General features: G+C 47.8%; 1 protein-coding gene across 3 annotated transcripts in view; it reads left to right on the top strand.

Moving 5' to 3' along the window:
- The window catches only part of LYST (lysosomal trafficking regulator), a 4,348,576-nt gene that overhangs the window by 2,298,158 nt on the left and 2,032,965 nt on the right, over positions 1-17,453 (top strand). For all 3 annotated transcript variants that reach the window (XM_086927077.1, XM_086927076.1, XM_086927078.1), the window contains one exon: positions 10,209-10,372. In XM_086927077.1, the coding sequence (XP_086783203.1) occupies positions 10,209-10,372 (164 nt within the window). The remainder of the gene's footprint in view (positions 1-10,208; positions 10,373-17,453) is intronic.

Genomic DNA, 17,453 nt, shown 5'->3' with positions numbered 1-17,453 from the left:
TGCTGTTGCCTCATGTGTTTTTGCTGGTGTTAGATGCTTTGGGCACTGTGCCACTGCTGTCCAGTGCCACAGTGCCAGTGCTCCCTACTGTAAATTAATGTATGTATTGATTAGTGGTTCCATGATTGGATGTTTGGTTTACTTGTCAGACCCTAGTACAGTGCACTGAGTGTGCCCAGGGCATGTAAATCCAAATGCTGCTAGTGGGCTTGCGACACTGATTGTGCCACCCACAAATGCGCCTTGTCAAATGTGTCTAAGGTCTGCCATTGTAGAGCCTGCGTGCAGTCTGGTGCTGTCATGCTGACTGGGCAAGTGCACCCACTTGCCAGTCCCTAAACCTTCCCTTGACTTCATATTAGTCACCCCTATGTTAGGCCCAAGGGCAGGATGCATTGTAAGTATAAGGTAGGACAATCCCTGATGTGTGTGGCATGTCCTAATAGTGAATTACAGGCATTTTCGTTTTTCATTATTGCAAGGCTACCTGCTCTCCATAGGACACTTTATAATCCTAACAGGCTCAGAGGACATGGTAGATATTCGAGTTTAGTATGCCTGGACTCAGAATAATAAAATACATCTTTTAGTGCAGTTTATTTTAATTTTCTGTGTTGGCAAATACCACTTTTAGAAAGTAGGTATTTGCTTGCCTAACCATTTCAGCCCGCCTTTGCCCGCCTCTGCTAGGTTGTGTATTCCTTTGTCTGGGTTTGTGAGGGACAGGGCTGGGGGATTCCAGGAGACAGGCTGGGGCAGCTCAGTGGTGAATAGGGAGATCTGCATCCAGATGTGAGGAGTTGCACCTGGGACCTGAATAGGGCTGGGCCTTCCCTCTACAATGTTGGCTCCACCCCCTGTGGCGCGTCTGATGTCTCTGCCCTGCACACTGAAAGAAGAGAAGGACGACTGTCAACAAAGTGCTCCAGGACTGTACTTGCCTTCCACAATGCTGGCTCCACCTCCTGTGGGGCGTCTGATGTTCCTGCCCTGCACTGTGAAAGGAAATGTCTGGTTGTGGTACTGAAAATTCTGGACCCGACCATGGTGTGGTACCGAAGCTCTACCCTCGTGCAGAAAATATCATCATACCATGACGATTTTGGTATTGGCAGACCGGTAATGATTAGGACATTATTACTGTGCATTTGCGTCACGATTGAGTGACGGGAACACCCCTAAATCGTGCTTCCTGTCTTGAAGCCTTGGGTTCCATGTTGTGAGCGGCATCCATCTTGTGATTGCCCTTACATAGTCAATTGACCAAGGCTGAATTCGAGCTGAAAGGACACGTACACCTTTCCTGACTCCTCTATGACCTGGGCAAGCTGACTCCACTGCCTCAAGCCAAACCTCTTCAGGCAGTCCCCAACCCACTGGCCGAGCGAGATTAGTATCAAGTCACAACATACCACAAGCCTTTCATCGCACACAAACCATGTCTAATCTTACACACACCTGTCTCTGTTTCTTTCTTTATGATCTGCTTTACGATGGGGAGGTGCCCGTTTTTATTAGGGGTCCGTCGATATCTGATGGAAACACTGGACCTTGCCGGATAGTTAATTATATACTTGACAAACTGAAGTATGGACTTGTCATCATAACTTTGCTTCTTCTTTGTGTTGGAAATATGTGAATTATTTACTGTAAAGCAAAGAATGTGTGCCTAGGGCATAATTATTTGTATAAAAGGTCTGTGCGGAGGCCATGCAGGCAGACTACCTCATTCAGTTGCATTTAGGTGTGACTGGGCGACGTAGCCTCACAATTAATAAAGATGTCTTTTCATATTTCAGATTCTCTGTTGATTCCTTTGCTGCTTATGAATGAAGTACTTATTGGTAAGACCCCTGAGAAGAAGTATGATGGTTTTCAGTGTGAGGATTCTATTAGTTACTTCATGGTAAACAGAGTGCTCAGGAACTGGTTTGGACTGGGAAAAGGCCCCTCTCCCCTCAGAGAACAAAGGATTTTGGGGTATAAATATTGGAACCCTGATCCCAAGAAATTAGATCACTTCTGGACTTACAAGACGAAACCTCTGCTGAGGATAGGAACCTGAAGAAACTGAGGAGAGACTATTCCAGTGCTGCTTGGGGGATTGCCCTGCAGTGGTTGCCTTACTGCCAAAGAGAGGAAAAAGGACTTTGTGGACTTTACTTTCAACTTGTGCAAAGATCTCCAAGGGCTTGGAAGAGAGCTTGCCCCCCTGACCGAAGTCCCAGGACCAGTGGACTTCACCAGCCTTTGTGAATTGCTGCTGGGAAACAAGTGGCTACAGAGGCAGGGAGCTGAGACCGACTCTCACGACCGGCCCGGTGTCCTGTAGGCACCGCATCAAGCAACATCCGCCTCGAACAGCGCAAGCTCTGCGCTCACCGACTCCGTCCTGACGCCGTCACCGAGCCGTAGCCTACACCACGACTGGAAGGACACAGTGACGTGCAATGCCTCGCTACACCAAATCGAACCGGTCTGACCGACGCGGTCACTGCTGCGGACTTCGAGACCTGTGACCGCACCGGAGTTGGGCACCGCCTCGCACGCTTGGCGACGCACCGCCCGACTCGCAACGCTGTCCGGACGGATCGACACCAGCTCCCGAACTCAGGCTCGTTCGCCGCTCCGCAAGCTGCATGTACCGCATCGAATGACCGTCTCGCCCTGCAACACAGCCTTGGATCCACCGAATCCATCAACGGGCCGCTGCCTGCACCACATCGAGGGACAACGCATCCTGCAACTCTTTCTTTCTGCACCGCGACGATCACCGGAACCGGCTCGCACATCCGTGCCGGCCGCCCCAAGTAAAAGGTACTGTGACTGAGTCTGTTGACATTTGAGAGGGCCCGTACCGACGCGGTCCGCTGGATTTGCTAGACTCTGTGTTATTTTCAACAACGCTGTAGCCTGACCAGTCTACTGACTCCCACAGGACCTTGATTTAAGCCTTTTAACCAGAACTCTTGAAATCTAATAGTACTGTGTATTCTTTTTGTCGTTTATTGGTCATGTGGTAAGTCCTGTGGTAACTCTATATAAAATATACTTATTTTTTATATATAAAACCTTGTGTGGTGTCCATTTGTAGTGTTGTCACTGGGTTACTGTATGTGGTCACAAACGCTTAACTTACACCGCCTCTGAAATAAGCCTTGACTGCTCGTGCCACGCTACCTAGAGGGTGAGCAGAGGTTATTTTAGGAGTGTAATCCCCCTTTCACTGACTAGAGGAGAGGGTCCCTATTTGTCACAAGTACCTACCTGTGGCAACTAGAGAACCCCAATTCTAACAAGCGGGATCAGGGCAATAGACGCACCAGGCTAGGCGTGATCATGTAGAAAGCCCAGTCGCAATTAGGAATCGAGCAGCTGGCTGTGGGGGAAGTTATCATGCATTTATATGCAGTATATACAATAAACTCTAAAGAGACATTTAACTGCAGTATAAAAAATTTACAGCAGTGTTTATCCTAAACTCAAAAGAGATCAGGGGCCCACCAACCATGTTTTTACAATAAGCCCAAAAGCATTAGGGAGTCAATCAGCGGACCGGAGAAGCCAGGTAGGATAGACTTCTACAGAGTTATGTAGTAGGCCCATACGTTACTGTCTGTTCACTACGAGAACAGCCAACATTCTTACAGAAGGAGAGTGGCTGTACCATGATGACAGTTTATCTCTGAGACTCATTCACCACACAGCAGTTACCGTTGCAAAGCATTGATATGTTTCATTACAACTCCGTTATGAGCAGGGTCCCCTTTTCACGCCCCGTCCTAATTGAAATTTCTAAAGGGTTGCAGAACCTCTTTTGTGTTATGGAATTACTTTTTCAACTTGCAAAAGCAAGTTAGTATGTTACATGTGTGGCTGCAAACTTTTTTCATTTTGTGAATCGCAGGTTTTTTTAATCTTTTTTTTATTAACTTTCCTCAAGGACTCATACAATACAGAGCAGTGTTTAATTGGCATGTAAAAGAACAACAAGACATTGTGCATTTGAAGGCATACAAGCATACAAGCTAGTGTAACGGACCTGTATAAACCATCCCGCCCCCCCGCCCCCCGCCCCCCCTTCATGGTTTGATACTTCCGCCAAGGAACACAGACCCTCCTCCATTTCTTAGCACATCCCCTGGCCTTGTAGATCGCTTACTCCGCCCTCTGGCACCAATCCAAGTCTCGTATCCACTGGTCCCATTGTGGGGGCGCCTGCGCCACCCAGCGACTGGCTATATTCTGCTTTCCCCCCACGGCTGCTGTAGCCAACCAGGTCTTGTCATACCTGGGCCAGTCTGTGGGTCCTTGAATCGCAGGGTTTTTGACTCCAACAATGTTTAGCACATCAGGCCTTATTTTTCTGAAGCATAGACATAGATTCAGGTAATGTCCACACACCTCCCACATTTTCAGAGATAGGTGACATTGACATATTTGTCTAATCGAACTTAGTATTCAGTTGCTGCATGGTATTGTAGGAATTTACCTGCTTAGAAGAGCTCAGAGTTCCTTTTTACGTCGAGCTCTCTCGACCTATTGTCGCCGAGTTGCTCCTCAAGGGAGATCGACTGGTGCACGAGCGCCGATTGCACATCGTGGACGCGCATGCCCAGTCTCCCTGAGCCGTGCACATCTTCTGTCCCGCAGGCAAACCAGCATTCAGTTAGACAAGAGATGGCTTGCTGTTCACACACACACACACACACACACACAGACGCGCGCGTACACACGCACGTACATTCCCCCACCCCCACTCACCACATCGGCACACACACACAGGCACATTGCCCCCCCCCCACTCACCACATCGGCACATTGCCCCCCCCCCCCCCCACTCACCACATTGGCACACACAGGCACACACTCACATTGCCGCCCCCCCCACTCACCACAACGACACACAGGCACACACGCACATTGCCCCCACACTCCCTCCCACCCCCCACTCACCACATCGGCAGGATGTCAGCGAGGAGACCCTCCGGAGGCTGCCGCAGAGTCTCTCAGCCCCCGTACCTCCACCTCAGGTCTTGCTGGGTGCTGCCGTCAGGTCCCGGTCAGAGGATGCTAGCTTTTTGCGGTGTCTGTTCCCTCCGGGGTGCCGGAGGCTGGAGACCCCAAAATGGCGGCTGTGTGTATATGTGTCGTTGCGCTCTCCTGCCAGTGCCGCTCCCGCTGCTGCCCGCTAGGTCCGGGGCCCCCTAAGTTACAGCCCAGCACCTCTGGGACCATCAGCAACAAGGTCCGGGGGCCCAGTCAGCTGTGGATGTCCCCGCCAGGTCTCCGTTCCCGCTGGCTGGGGCCCCGGCCGGAACCGGCTCTTCTGAGTTCCAAAATGGTGGCCAAATGGGATGTCAGTAGAGAGTTCCCTCCCCAGGGTCGGACCGCAAGGCCTCTCAGCCCCCACACTTCCCTCACAGCTCCCACTGCGAGTCGCTGCTGATTCCAAGGTGGAGAGTGTAGGCTTGGCCGTGATGCTCGCTCAGTCACGGGCTCCTGCAGCTGCGGGCGCTAAAATGGTGGCTGCAGCCTCGTAGGCCTGAGCGTTCTCCTACCGGTTCTGGTCATTCGGGCTCCTGCAGCTGCGGGCGCTAAAATAGTGGCTGCAGCCTCGTAGGCCTGACCGTTTTCCTACCGGTTATTTCACCGCTGTCCACTAGATCCGAGGCCCCACAGGGGGGCAGCCAAACACCTCCGGAGTCATCGGAAATTGGGCCCGAGGGCCCAGTCAGGTGCACAGTATCACGGCCAGCTTGTAGTTTGCACCTGGAGGGCCCGCACGGTACCTGCACAGCGAAGTACCCAAATGGCGGACAGGCGGGATATCAGTTGAAAGGTCCCTCCTTCAGGACCGACTGTAAGTCTTCTTGATCCCCCTCCTACAGGTGGGCAGGGGATGTGCACGCGCTTTCCCTCGGCGATTTTACCTCGTGGGCGCGCATGCCCAGCCCGGCGCCGTGCACATCCCCTGTCCCACATTCAGGGCCATAACTCATAGCAGAGCCGTTTACAGCGTGTTCTGTGTGAACCCCGCGCTCGGGGAGTCCTTTATCGCAGCGCTCCATGCGCTCAGCCCAGGGCACCAGGCACTACTCCAAGGCCGGCCTAGCCCTCCTGACTGCGGTGGTGCTGCGGCCCCTGGGGGAGCAGGAGAAGCGGATACCGCTGGAGGCGGTGAAGAGAGGCATTCTGGAGGGGCTGGGGCTGCACAGACCTCCGCCCACCCCCCAGAGGCTGGACAAGGAGGCGCTACAGAGAAAGAGACGAGAGTCCATCTCCTAACTCCAAAATGTAAGTCTGCCGATCTCTTTAACTTTTGTTGAATTCATGAGGATGATACATCTATATAGCGCAATACTGCAAACTGCATTGCCTCTTGGCGCTCACAGACTTTAAAGAATAACCGACTCCACAGCGTGGCTTATTATCGTGTGTTAGTCCGTGTGTTTCTATTCTAACCACTTCCTATTTTGTCCTGTGATGGAGATGATAAATCTCTTTGCTGGCGCTCACATTGAATAACAGAGGAAGCCGTGATTCAAATCCGCTTTCTATTCATACTGGTTTCAGTTCACTCCCAGGCTTTTCTTGTTATCACCGAGAAGCTTCAACACAGAATACCTTTAACAATAGGATACTAGTGAGAAATCTCAGCTGGGCGCACACTCCGCAAAAAGATCTGTACGAATCTACAAGTTACAGTTCTGCATACTACCTGAGCGGACTCAGCCTTTCATCATCCGGAGGTTCACACAATTAAGTTGGCAAATAAGGGCGTTGTTGTCTTGTTACAACTGTGATTACTGATGTTAACTTGGCAAGAACAATTTTCTATTCTAACTTTTAAAATACCAGCCCCTTTCACCCTCTCAGATATTGTCTCTCTCTCTCTCTCTCTCTCTCTCTCTCTCTCTCTCTCTCTCTCTCTCTCTCTCTCTCGACTGGCATTCAGACTCCTAGTGTTTTGTTTTGAAAGCGTTTAAACATTGCAAATACTCCACCTTAGTGTTTTGGTTGAACTAGATAACAGTACAATAAAAGCCAAAATAATTTGATAATGGTGCATTTCTTAAACATTTGAAAAACACTATGCATTCTGTCAAAATAAAACTCGTAAGTCAGAATGACTCAGTGTCCTGTTGATGTATCATGTTAATTGGTCCTTTGTGCCTTTTGTTATTCACGATTCGCCTTTTGCACCTCTGCATCTAGCACTCTTGTTACCTTTCTTCTATTCGCTGGGAAAAGACACAGTGCACAGAGCAACAATGCGTTGGAATACTCGTAAAAGAACGTTTTCTTCCTACTTGCTTTTGTACTTGGTGTGCTTTTTATAAACATGGATAATTCAAAATCCCTTTGGAAAATAATAGGTTGAGGCTTTAAGTAGTACTGCGCTATACCAACAGACGAGAAAAGATTTGTATCGGGCAAATAAAATAACAGATTCTCCTGCTGGTTCAGATCTTTTAATCTACCAAGGTCCGCACAATGAACCCCTGTTCCAAAACTACTAGCAGACAATTATGCTCATGGCAGAGCAGCTGGCGGGCATGGCAAAGTGTGAATAGAATAACTGCGCATTGTTGCTACATTATACATACGACATCTGAGTTGAGTTATAACTTTTGATAACCTTGTTACTGTTGGTTATTTTGTTAATCTTATTTCAATAACTCAAGGCTGCTACATACACTGCGAACATTACTGACACTTAGTTATTTTCACACGAATGTCCACCCTCCCAAGATGTTGCCTGTCCATGTTGCCTCCCGCCCGCACACCCTCCCTCTTTGTTGCCTCCTGCCTAAACCGTGTTGCCTCCCGCCCACCCTCCCTCTGTGTTGCCTCCCGCCCGCCCTCCCTCTGTGTTGACTCCCGCTTAAACAGTATTGCCTCACACCCGCCCGACACCCACCCACCCTCCGTGCTGCCTCTCGCCCACCCACCGCGCTGCCTCTTGCCCACCCACCGTGCTGCCTCTTGCCCACCCAGCCACCCTCTGTGCTGCCTCTCACCCAGCCACCCTCTGTGCTGCCTCTCACCCAGCCACCCTCCGTGTTGCCTCTTGCCCAATGTGTTGCCTCTCGCTCAATGTGTTGCCTATTGCCCACCCGCCCAGTGTTGACTACCACCCACCCACCCTCTGTGTTACCTACGACCCACCCTCTGTGTTGCCTAGCGAACCCCCAACCACCGTCAGTGTTGCCTGCTGCCCGCCCACCCATTCTCCGTGTTACCTCCCACCCTTCGTGTTGCCGATCGCCCACCCACCCTTCGTGGGGCTCACCGCTGGCCCACCCATCCTACATGTTGCCTAATCCTCCGTGTTGCCTAACCCTCCATGTTGCCTAACCCTCCGCGTTGCCTAACCCTCCGCGTTGCCTAACCCTCCGAGTTGCCTAACCCTCCGCGTTGCCTAACCCCCGTGTTGCCCAACCCCCCGTGTTGCCCAACCCCCGTGTTGCCCAACCCCCGTGTTGCCCAACCCCCGTGTTGCCCAACCCCCCGTGTTGCCCAACCCCCCGTGTTGCCCAACCCCCCGTGTTGCCCAACCCCCGTGTTGCCTTACCCCCGTGTTGCCTAACCCCCGTGTTGCCTAACCCCCGTGTTGCCTAACCCCCCGTGTTGCCTATCCCCCGTGTTGCCTATCCCCCTGTGTTGCCTATCCCCCGTGTTGCCTATCCCCCGTGTTGCCTATCCCCCGTGTTGCCTAACCCCCCGTGTTGCCTAACCCCCCGTGTTGCCTAACCCCCGTGTTGCCTAACCCCCCGTGTTGCCTAACCCCCCGTGTTGCCTAACCCCCGTGTTGCCTAACCCCCGTGTTGCCTAACCCCCCGTGTTGCCTAACCCCCCGTGTTGCCTAACCCACCGTGTTGCCTAACCCCCGTGTTGCCTAACCCCCCGTGTTGCCTAACCCCCCGTGTTGCCTAACCCCCCGTGTTGCCTAACCCCCCGTGTTGCCTAACCCCCGTGTTGCCTAACCCCCGTGTTGCCTAACCCCCTGTGTTGCCTAACCCTCCATGTTGCCATACCCACCCTCTGTGTAGCATTACACCCACCCAACCTCTGTGTTGCAGCCCACCCACTCACCCACTGTAGCGCAATCCGTGTTGCATCCCGCCCACCATCCTTCTGTGTTGCCTCCCTGTTGTCTAACCACCCACCCTCCATCACTGATGCCTATCTCTCACTGTTGGCTCCGACTCACCATCCCTCCCTGTTGCCTCCCATCCACCCTCTCTCCTTCCCTGTTGCCGAAATGTGTTTCGTTCCAAACGCCCTTCCTACATCTGTGTTGCCGTCGACTGCCCTCCCTCTGTATTGCATCCTGTCTACCCTCCCACTGTGCTGCCTCTGCCCTCCTTCCGAGTTGCCTACTGACCGCCCTCCCTCACTCTGTGTTGCCTACCATCCACCCTCTGTGTTGCCTCCCACATGCCGTCCCTCCTTCTGTGTTGCATCCTGATCTATCGCCCTCACTCTATCTATCGCATCACCACAGCATCAATCTGTCCAACCTTTTAACAACAACTGGTTCAAATATGTTCTCTCAATGTTGCAAGCTTTATTACAAATGAAACAAAAAGATGTTAATATTTCACTTCTGTTCTTTGATTTTCGTCACAATAAAATACAATGGACATAATCTTCACAAACGTTATTTACAAAAGTTTAAGCTGTTGCCATTATAAATTACAATAACTTTTATTTAAGTATTAATTATTAAAGCCATTGTTATTTGTAATATCAATACATCTAAGTCACGTATATACAACACATATTGCATTACAAATGGTATAGGTGTCACATTTGCGAAAGTTAAAACTATTGGCATTGTAAATGACAAAGCTATTAATTTGGCTATTTTCAAAACCAACACATAAATAAAAAATGTGTCATTTACAATACCAATAGCTCAAACTTTCCTAATGCGAGACCTAATGCATTGCAAATGCTTGTTAAGAATTCTTATTAGGCAAACTGTTGATAAGAGCGGAAGACTTTCTTAAAGCATTGAAAAGAGTTTGAGGGTGACAGAGCACAAATTAGTCGGAGATTGGAGGTGTGTGAATTCTACCCATGCTCGAGATCGAGTGTTAATAGGTCAGTAATGTTCCCACTTTAATCACCTCAGATTTGAAAATTGATGCCGTATTTTTAGGATAGCAGTAATACATTCTTCATTTTTTTTGTTAAAGATTACAGCCATGATTGTCTTGCTATGTTGAGTTTACCAGAGACTACGCTTCACTTCCTACTGTCTCCTTCTGAAGACAGCAGTTACCAAGAACTGTCTGGTATCAGGCTTGGTTTCCAGAATGAAATGTTGAAAATGATGATAGATGGGATCCGATCTTCTTTTGTGAGTATCTGCACAACATTACTTTCATTGAAACATCAGGCAGGGGATTTGAGGTAATTTCCTTTATTTGTATACCACCTCGTTCCTCTCTCTCGCAACAATCCCCTCTTTATGACACTTTCGTGTTTTTTTTTTTTGTAACTTGTTCTTATTTCGGGACATGTGTAACAGCACATACAGTACAATCACTTGAAGAGACACATGGCGCATAGTGGGTGACAAATGTAAATAGATGTTAATATGTGTTACTTTGATAAAAAATGATGTCTTGAAATTGAAAGAGTTGGTGATGCTTAGACTAGCAATTGGGTCTTTTTATTGTGATTGTGCTTGTGAAGGGATTTATAGAGCGTGCAGCTACTCAATAGTGTCTTGACGCGATACGCTCTGTGAAAGGAAGCAGATACAGAAGGTGATTGCTAAGAAAAAAACTTTGTCTTAAGTTTGTTCTTAAAACCAGCTTCTGCCTTTGATGCAGGTCAAAAGGGAGCTTGTTCCACCATACAGAGCCCAGGCAGGAAAGAGCAACATCCCGCAATGAACAGACGAACCTTAGGGACTTTTGCAGATGATTACCAGATGAGCATAAAACTCTCACAGGGCTATAAAAAGAAATCCTAGCTGAAAGATAGTCCAGTCCAGAATGTTGGAGGGCCCTATGCATTAAGAGTGTTAATTTAAAAAGAATCCATTTTCCAATGAGAAGCCAGTGCAAATTGCGCAAATGACAGGATATATGTTCCAGTACGAGTTGTGCTGCTGCATTCGGAAAGACATGAATCCTATTCAGGAGATATTTTGGCAACCCTGCATATAATGTGTTTGCGTAGTCTAATCTGGTCATCATCAGGGCTAATATCACAGCAATCTGAGTTGAAAATGATAAAATAAAATGCTAACATATTTTTGTCATGCACAGGTTGTCAAAACAAACACCAATACCTGTAAAGTGCTCTGATAACCTTCGGGATCTAGTCCGCGCTATATAAAACTTTATAAATAAATAAACCACTGAGATTATTTGATTATGGCATGACATTTTATTGTCTAATGTAATCCCAAAGTTTTTTACAACAGCAGCTTGGGTGTCTGGTGAAGGTACCCCTAAATTTAAGACAAGGTTACATCCAAAACTAAGCGCCTCTGTCTTTTCTGTGTTGCATTTCAAGTGCGTGCATGTCAGCCATTGAAAAAGCGCTGAGAGACCGGGCTGAATGACGTCCAAATCTATGGAAGCCCCTTTGCTAAAGGCAAGGAGGATCTGTGTGTCATCAGCATAGGAAATACGCTTAGCCCCAAATGATTCCTCCACCTTATCTAAGGGGGACAAGAAAATGTTAAACATAAAGGGTCTTAGTGCAAAGCCCTGAGGAACTCCGATTGACACCCTTCAAGTGGCAGAAGAATAGGGGGGTAGCCAAAGTTCCTGACTCCTGTCCTCAAGAAAGGACTTAAGCCAGTTCCAGGCATTATCTCCAATGCCAATCTCACTAAAGTGTGCGAGCAGCCTGTCATGTGCGATTGTGCCGAATGCTGCCGACATGTCCAACAATACCAGGACGGCCCTGCCGCCCGCATCAATGGTAAATCTTATACAGCCCAAGACCTCAACCAAGGCATTCTCAGTACTATGTCTAGGTCTAAATCCCGACTGGCTCGGATGAAGATGCCTATTGACCTCTAAATAACTGGTGAGCTGTTGATTGACTAATTTTTCAACTATTTTGGCAGGTGCTGAAAGAAAGGAAATTGACCTATAATTGCCTGGGACATCTGGATCAGCACTAGGCTTTTTTAGTAGAGGAACAATTTTGGCTCTTTTCCAACATGAAGGCACTGTAGCAGTGACAAGGGACTTATTCAGCACCGCGTTCAGAATGTGGTTAATAATGTCCACACATAATACCAAAATGGTAGGAGGACAATTATCATTAGGAGAGCATGATTAAAGGTTCAAAATCACTGTCCTGAGTCTTCTTGAGAGATAGTATTGAACTGGGAGAGGCCACAAGAAATCGGTATAGCTATCTGAGCTGCACAAGCAGGAGTTGCATCCGGGTTAGAAGTACGGGATGACTGTTCTGTATAGCTTGGACTTTGTTGTGGAAGAATAATGCAAGTTGCTCACACCTGTCCACCGATGGAGCCTTACTTCTATGACTAACCACAGGATCAGTAAAATCATTCACAATCTTAAAGATTTCCATGGGTTTGTTTGCTGCTTTTTCTATACACCCCTCCTAATATTTTCTCTTTGTGAGATGTATCAGGATCACATATTTCTTTAAAGCTATTTTGTGTAATTTTTTTGATTCAAGGCTATAATTTTTTCTCCATGCCCGTTCCGCCTTTTTACATAGTTTTTTTTTCTTGTATCAGAGAACCAGGAACTAGAAGCATGAGTGGGGAGAGGGACAATTTGTTCCACCGAAGTATGCAAGCAATGATCATATTCATCATGGCGGAATCAGTTAAACTCGAGAGGGATGGAATAGTAACTTTCAATACCGCCCCTGTAAATTGTCACCAGTAATTTTAGAGAAATTACAAAATAGGGGCCTTGTAACATTGTCCCTTTGTTCCAGACTGGAAGTAGACCAATTAAACTGAATCAAAAAATTATCTGTCCAGACTAACGGAATGGGGCCGACAAGGACAGATCAAAGTTAGTGAACACTAAATGTATTATATGTCCTCCTCTATGAGTGGGCACCGCAACCCATTGAGAAAATTCAAAAGTGGACATAATGGCGCTTATGGTCGAGGTGGCATTGTCAGATACAAGATCCCAATAAATATTAAAATCACCAAGAATAATACAATGGGTATACTGTAGTGAAACCTGCGTGACTTCATTAAATGAATACAAAAAAAGGCCCAGTCGGTCTAGGTGGCCTGTAAGTCAAATGACCCCCTACTGAATGTTGGGCATTTATTCAGAGGCAAAATTCCAATTCTCCCCCCTAAGAAGATCACACATAACTAGTGCATGCTACTGAAGGGGAGCGAGCATTAATTAATCATGCTTTAAGCGAGCCACCCCCAACTTAACTTTAATAGGGCCGCAGATGTCGCCCTTTGTAGGAGGTGAGCCAGGCACTGCTAGAAACCCACAAAAGCGGCAGCAGGAGCCCATGGTTAAATCATCCAGATATGACATGAGAACATATCCTTGAAGTATTTAAAGCCAGTAAGTTAGCCCTAGCATAACAAGTTCTCACCTTAGTTTCAGTGACCAGATGAGCAGCATGACTGGCGCTAGCCCCCTAATGGACGCTGATGGGCACAAACAGGCTTGCCAGTGTTGCATCAGCGCTGCAGCCCTCATTAAACAGAGTAGCCTTCTGAGCTGTCAACGCAGGAAGGCGCCCCGTAGCCAAAAAACTAGAGCAGGAATGCCGAAAGCTGAGGCTTCATGCCGCCGCCATAACAGAACAAGCATTTGCAATGCAATAGGTCTCGCAACTGTGAGATTTGGAGCTATTGGTATTGTAAATGGCAAGGCCTTTTATTTATGTGTTAGTTTTTTACAACATCAATAAAAGGCATTGTCATTTGCAATGCCAATAGGTAAATTTTTTGCAAAGGCAAGACCTATTGCATTGCAAATGCTTGTTTTTAAAGCTCCTGGTGCCCCTTTCACTTTCTCCAGCTCCCAGAGGTTAATTTCAGCAGCTGTGGAGAGGCTTCAAGAGACAAAAAGAGAAGAAGGGAGGGGGAAAGTAAAGAGAAAGTGATCATAGAGAGAGGACGGAGAAAGAGAATGGATGGATGGAAAGAGAGAGCTCACATGAGCAGACAATATGAGTGGGACGGGTTTGAACATGTGTGCCAGGGTTGCTTTTAGTTCCTCAGTTTGGCCCTGCACACCTCAGTTTGTATCTCCTCTTAGCGGGCTCCTTGTCAAACTTTTCCACCCTCCACATTGTGTTCCTCCTGCTCAGCAGCAAGGGGTGACACCACTTAAAGGGGGGTTTTGAGGGTGGGGATGCCAGGCTAGTCTTCCATGGTCGCAGGGCCATCTTCTGTTTCATAACAAGACTCATCGTCTGCTAGAAATGGCTTTCAACTGCTCACGGATTCTTGATGCATTTTCACAAGATCCTTAACAACTAATTGACAAAATTATGAATTTAGATGAAAGGGTCTTCATCCAAGAGTCTAGAGCTGCCCAGGTAGCAGGCAAATTCTTTGTCAAGTTAAGCCTTTAAGTTGCAGCAACAGCAAGTAGGTCCTGTTAGGGTAATATCCTCCCTCAAACTGTTGCTGTCTCCTCCCTTCCACACCAGAGCACACCCTAACATTCCATTCCATTATTTATTCTCAGCATTTCAGACACCAGCTCAGAATGGAGATAGAACTGGTATTAAATTTGTGTTTATGAATTAGTAGAGGGTCTAAAGGAAAGTAGCCCCTCGTTGTGATCATACTAGGGAATTTCCTGGTTCAATTGTTGCTTCCAACACTCCACTTGACTTCAGCGTGCATCCAAAGCAACAGCCACATCTACCAATACAGTAGGGGCTACAGAAACAACAACCTTGGAGTGAGCAGTGACCACAGCTGCTGCTACAACATTGACCACTGTTATTATGGCTACCACCATGCATATACAACCGCAGCAACTACGGCTTCAGCTGTAGAAGAGACCACAGCAAACTACCACAGGTTCTAACTCGACATGGAAAACAACAGCAGCAACTACAGTTTCCAGTAAACAGGACCAACATCTGTATCCTCAGTTGTAACCAAAGCAAGGACAGGAGCAACAATAGCTGCCACAATAACAAAAAAAACACAACAGTGACAAAACTGCCAGCCCTGTTTGACTACAACAGAAACAACATTTGGCCCCTTTGCTGAGCTGCCACAACAGCCAGTCCCACAGGCAGCAGCAAACTGCTGCTAATCAGTAAAAACACATAGTACTAGCCACAACAACTGCAACTGCAGCCTTGTACCTTCATACACACAACAACTGCAACAATATTTGCATGCTCAGAAAGGACTACACCCTTTACAATAACTTCCAGCTGTAACTATAAGGACCACAATGGTAGCCAAAGGTGCCACCACAACTGGGACAACAGCAACACAAGGATGCTAATCTCTGTACAGTCTACCTGCATTCTGTCCATCAACAGTACTTTTTGCATTTGTCACCCCGACTGGGACGGGTATGCCCAGACGTGGGTCCTGTGCTCTCCATGCCACTGGAGTCAAGCTGTCCTGGATGATGAGGGGTGAAACCCCGAAACCGGTCCTAGGATGCTTGTTTCTAGTCCAGGGAGGGCCTGGCCTGGCAATTCGGTCTGGACTGTTCCCAAGAGGCACAGGGTCAAGACTGATTTGCATATGGCTGGGTTCAAACCGGAATTGCATGGTGAGCAAAAAAAACTATGGATTTAGGCCCAGATCTCTGTATTGGGCTGAATGTATGACATTGCTCTGCATTCTGTCCATCAACTGTTCTTTTTGCACTGTATAGAACATTCTTCGGTAAAGGGAATGTATTGTGCTTTTATTTTGAGCCCTGACTAAAACATAAAAAAGCCTAAACATATTCCCCAAACGGACACCTTTTAAAGACAAATCTTTGTTTGTATTTAGTATGCAAAGAAGAAAACTTTTCTTTTTACAATTGCTTTGCCTCTTATATGCTACAGTAGGCTAGATAGGCAAAAAATGGGGGTCGCCCACATTTCATATAGAAGGAGAGAAAGGGTAAACCTTCACTTTGAGCGCATTTTGCTTTATAATGTTCTGGAAAACAGGAGATAGTGAATTACATTGTGTATTTCTCTTACTTTATAACTTTCTGGTTACATTTGCATCTCTTGGTAGGTACGTATTAAGCAAAATAACTATTTTACGTTCCCTGTATGAAATTTAGAGCTGCTTATTGTGAGCTGTAGGCACATTCAAGTTCGTATCCACTGTGTGATCTTGGGTAAGCCACTATTGACTTTGCCTTGCTCATTGCTAAATAGGAAGCAGATCGAAAGGACTGGGTCTTGAAGTGGATTTATATGCAATATACCGATGGGTATTCATTCTGTACAATTTATGAATGTTCATTGCATAGATGCAGCTCGTGCAGTGTTTCCTGAAATATATTTCTGAAAAAACATAAAAGTAGTATTCTACAGATAACAGAGGTTGTTCATGTCTGCGCTTGGGCTGTGAAAAAGGCCTGAAAGAGTGTACATATGAGATCGCTAAATAGACCTCCGAGCAAGACAAGACTGGCATGCTTCCTACTATCAGCAGAGGACACCTAGCAGAGCAGCACTGCACATAGAAAGCAGAGGAGTTCTCTCAGTCGTGTGCACGCATGTATGTCCCCACCGAGACCAGGAAGACCGTCACCCAGGCCCTCGTCACCAGCCGACTGGACTACGGCAACGCCCTCTACGCCGGTACCACCGCCAAGCTCCAGAAGAGACTCCAGCGGATCCAGAACGCCTCAGCCAGACTCATCCTCGACATCCCACGAACCAGCCACATCTCCGGACATCTGAGAGACCTTCACTGGCTCCCCGTCAACAAAAGAATCACCTTCCGCCTCCTCACCCACGCACACAAAGCCCTACACGACCAAGGCCCGAGCTACCTCAACAGCCGAGTCAACTTCTACGCTCCCAAACGCCACCTCCGATCAGCCAACCACGCCCTCGCCGCCGTCCCCCGCATCCGAAGAGCGACTACAGGAGGAAGGTCCTTCTCCTACCTGGCCGCCAAGACCTGGAACTCCCTCCCTCCCGACCTGCGCCTGACCCAAGACCACCTCTCCTTCAGGAAGAATCTGAAGACCTGGCTGTTCGAGCAGTAGCGGCACCCCCCCCCCCCCCCCCCCCCCCCCCAGCGCCTTGAGACCCTACGGGTATGTAGCGCGCTTTATAAGTGTCATTGATTGATTGATTGATTGATTGTCTGTCTGTCTGTCTGTCTGTCTTTATGTATGTTAATGCTATCTCTCTTTCCACCCCTGAAGCTAATAAATTGAGCACTGACTGCTCAGGAAACACGAATTATATTCTGGCCAGTAAAACAGAGATTTCAAGGAAGTAACTTGCAGATA

The sequence above is a fragment of the Lissotriton vulgaris genome, chromosome 6 (genome assembly GCF_964263255.1).
Source record: "Lissotriton vulgaris chromosome 6, aLisVul1.2, whole genome shotgun sequence".
Taxonomy (NCBI): Eukaryota; Metazoa; Chordata; class Amphibia; order Caudata; family Salamandridae; genus Lissotriton; species Lissotriton vulgaris.
The sequence above is the reverse complement of the archived record's forward strand: the minus strand, read 5'-3'. Positions and strand labels throughout refer to the sequence as shown.